Below are 3,514 nucleotides of genomic sequence, written 5' to 3'. Positions count from 1 at the left end.
TATATATATATATATATATATATATATATATATATATATATATATATATATATATTTTATTTTTATTTTTTTTTGCTGGCGGAAAAAGTAAAAAAACAAACAAAACATTGACTTTTTTTTTTTGCTTGTGTAAATGGTCTTGCATAATGACGCCCAGTGTTGCCAACTTGGTGACCTTCTCACTAAATCTGGCGCCTTTCCAAATCCTCTTGGCGATTTATTTGCAGTTACTGTCCTCAACGAGCAGTGGGTGCTGCCGTGAGCCCCTCCGCCGTCCCAAAGCACTCACAGGCGGGCAGTCTCACAGTAGTCTCACACAGTAGTTTCAGCGACAGCCAGAGAGAAGAGGCGACGCACTCTCCGCGTCCAAACTGCAAATGAATCGCGCATGCGCTAAGCGGCAGCTGATGCCAAACACCACTCTGAAAGATATGAAGCTCGTACAGATGAGGATAACTGCATAGTCGGGACATTATCAGCTGTGGGTTCCTGTGATTATGACAACCTGTGTCTTATCGCATTCGCTCCTCTTCTTTGTGTGTCTCCTGCACTACACGGGGATGGTGGCGGTGGGCATCTTCACTCCATCAGCCCGCATCACCGCGCGCATGCGCTGATCCTACCACGTGATCAGGTCCGCTGAACAACAACGGAGGCCCACATTTGACTTCACGTTGACTGTTGAATATTGGTACAACCTTTTATTATTATTAGCGCTTGCTGATTTGTGGACAAAATAATATTAATTATTATATCAAGTGTCTGGTGCGGCTCTCTATTTATACATCCGTGTTAACGGGGGCGCCATCTGGTGTTCAGATTTATACAAAGTTTCGTTTCTCAGAAAACGCAAACTGCACAGCTACAGGCTCGTCAGGCCACAGAAATACATGGACCCGAGTGAGTATATCACTGTTGTTCTTATACGTTGTCCCAAATAAAAATGTCTGTGATTAATATTTTCATCTTGTGTTTCAGAGACAGCAGTCGCCGTTGGAGTAGGAGCCGGAGCAGGAGCATGTAAGACTTTATATCGCCTGTGTTTACTTGTTCAACTCTTTGACGCACGTTAACGTGACGTCATGCATCATCCATTTTCAAGTGGCCTGACAAAGTAGCACGCCATAATTAACCTCTTAATCCCGGAGCCGTTTTTGAGGTCTCTGAGCGAAAAAGCATAGCCCTACAAAACTGACCATAGCTCTGTAACTACAAGGTCGATTTTAATAATTTTTGTTGATATAATCAGATCACAACACCTGTGACATAGTTTACATTGGTCATATTGTGAATATGTTGCTGGTTAATATAGAGAATAAGACATAACACAGCTGAAAGTGAAAATATTCAGCCTCGCCTGGGAAAAATGCACTTTCAGTGATAAAAGGTTATTGAAATAATGCAGCTAGCTCCCTGATTCTTTGCCAAGTCATAGCATAACTGATCAGTAGTTATTAAAAAAAGGTTAAAGTGGAATAAAGTGGAATAAAGTTAAGAATAAGAGGTTTTAGTCAGGCGAGGCATCATTTTCGAACCAGCTGTTGCAGCTCTTACATTGTACTTTTATACACTATATAACTATATATTTCACTTTCTTTATCACTCATATGATTCAATACATCCAAATACAGATAATAGGAATCATATTCATATTCATAACATCATCAGAGCCAGTTTTGGCTGTCATCTGTAGGATTTTCTCATTGCATGTGTGTGTGTGTGGCTGGATCTCAGCCTATCCTCGGTCGATTTCCAAAAACAACCCCTCTTTAGACGCGTCATCGTCTTAGGAAGACTCATGCCAAATTTGGTGGTGATCGTCAACAGATTTCATAGAATAAAGTTGCCAGAAGTGAGGCGTGTACCCCGGCGGAAATTTCCGGTCGCAGGCAGTCTGACCACTCGCCCAAGCCCCCTTGACCGCTCTTATTCTGGAAACAAGTCGGAAGTCAACAGTATGCAGTTGGCAGCAATGACTACAGCTTTGGAACGGAAATTCCGCGACGTTATTATCCATATTTTGAGAAAACTTGGGCGCATAACCACGATTTTTGTCGGCGAAGTTCAGCATGAAGGTACGTTTGATCATCCACCAACGGTTTAGTGCTTCTACGGATCGTAAAACAGAAGTTAGTTACGTGTTCCGCCACGTGTGCTAATGCTAATAAATGCATTGTATGACTGGGTAGCCGTTAGCATGAGGGTACAAACATTGATTTACTGTACTCATAGCGCCGATTTCGGGCCAGGATTTGGTGCTTTTATGCCACGATATTTTTGTGCTTATATGAGTAGCCTATAGTTGTCTTTGGAGTTTATAATAAGTGACTTATATGATGTTGTTGTCCACACGTTGCTGGTTCATCGAAAATAAAAAGTGGCCGTGTCCACACTACTGGCTAATAATCAGGCTATTTGCTGCATGTGAGTTTGAGGGGTTCTGAGCCCGAGAGCCCCCAAATTTGGGGGCGTCGTGCTCAAGAGGACAAAGGTCCCTCTGCTGTGTTCACGTGCAGTGATTGCTGTGGTCGGGGCTCCTATTGTTCTGGGAGCCATAGGTTTCACCTCCGCCGGGATCGCAGCAGGATCCTATGCTGCTAGTATGATGTCGGCTGCTGCAGTTGTTAACGGAGGAGGAGTGGCAGCAGGAGGTCTGGTTGCTGGTTTGCAGGCCGCAGGTAATCACAATTACTTGATTTTTAAAAAAATGGTTTGTGAGATGATCACAGCTGGAACCAAAAACAATGGTACCCATGTGCTGTGTTGAGCTACTCCTAATGTCTCTGGCAAACTTGGAACTGAAACAGCAGTAATTCAGCACTAATCTACTAATCTTACTTGGATAACTGGTGCAGTATTCAACAAAATAAAGTGTTTTTGTAGGCTACAATTGAATCACTCCACCACACTGTGGTGACACCAACGCCAATGTTTCATGTAGTGTTCTAGCAGAGAAGACTGTCTCAGCTTAACCGGTGTACTCTTCCTCCAGGTGCAGCTGGTCTGTCAGGAGCCGCCACTGCAGCTGTGTCCGGTGTGGGTGCAGCGGTGGGATGGCTGGTCAGCTTAATCCGCAGAAAAGAAAAAAGTTAAATTTATGATATTTATTATTTTGCCAAATAAAAGACCCAAAATAGCACTTTTGTGATCTCTGACAACTGACATGTTTTCTGTGCTTCCTCCACCATAAGTCCTGTCTAGCTCTTCACTACATTAATGGACATTAACATCAACCCCTGTGTATGCTATTGGATCTTGCGCTTCCTGTGGGAAAGGAGGTACTGGGTTAAGGTGCAGGGTCTTATAACACTGACTCTTCCCCTAATACACCAACGGTTTCACAGCCTCTTCATTTCTAATCCTTGCATCTTGCATTGTAATATATTCAACTCGTGTCGTACGTCTGTCTGGTCTATAGTCGTGAATGCGATACCTAAGGACCGCCTGGAGGGAATTTCTTAATATTTGGCATAAACATCCACCTGTGTTCAAAGATCCACTGATTGGAATTTGG

At 43.2% G+C, this 3,514-nt stretch overlaps 1 protein-coding gene across 1 annotated transcript; it reads left to right on the top strand.

Annotated features, from left to right (window-relative positions):
- The first annotated feature begins 849 nt into the window (after window positions 1–849).
- Window positions 850–3,139, top strand: LOC142968473 (interferon alpha-inducible protein 27, mitochondrial-like). Its single transcript, XM_076108343.1, has 4 exons — window positions 850–900; window positions 979–1,020; window positions 2,517–2,678; window positions 2,993–3,139. The coding sequence occupies exons 1-4, from the start codon at window positions 891–893 to the stop codon at window positions 3,091–3,093; spliced, it is 315 nt and encodes a 104-aa protein (XP_075964458.1). The 5' UTR covers window positions 850–890; the 3' UTR covers window positions 3,094–3,139.
- Window positions 3,140–3,514: the final 375 nt, after the last annotated feature.

This window comes from Anarhichas minor, unplaced genomic scaffold (assembly GCF_050575085.1).
Source record: "Anarhichas minor isolate MPS153535 unplaced genomic scaffold, ASM5057508v1 ptg000040l, whole genome shotgun sequence".
Taxonomy (NCBI): domain Eukaryota; kingdom Metazoa; phylum Chordata; class Actinopteri; order Perciformes; family Anarhichadidae; genus Anarhichas; species Anarhichas minor.
This window is presented reverse-complemented; position numbering and strand designations above follow the sequence as displayed.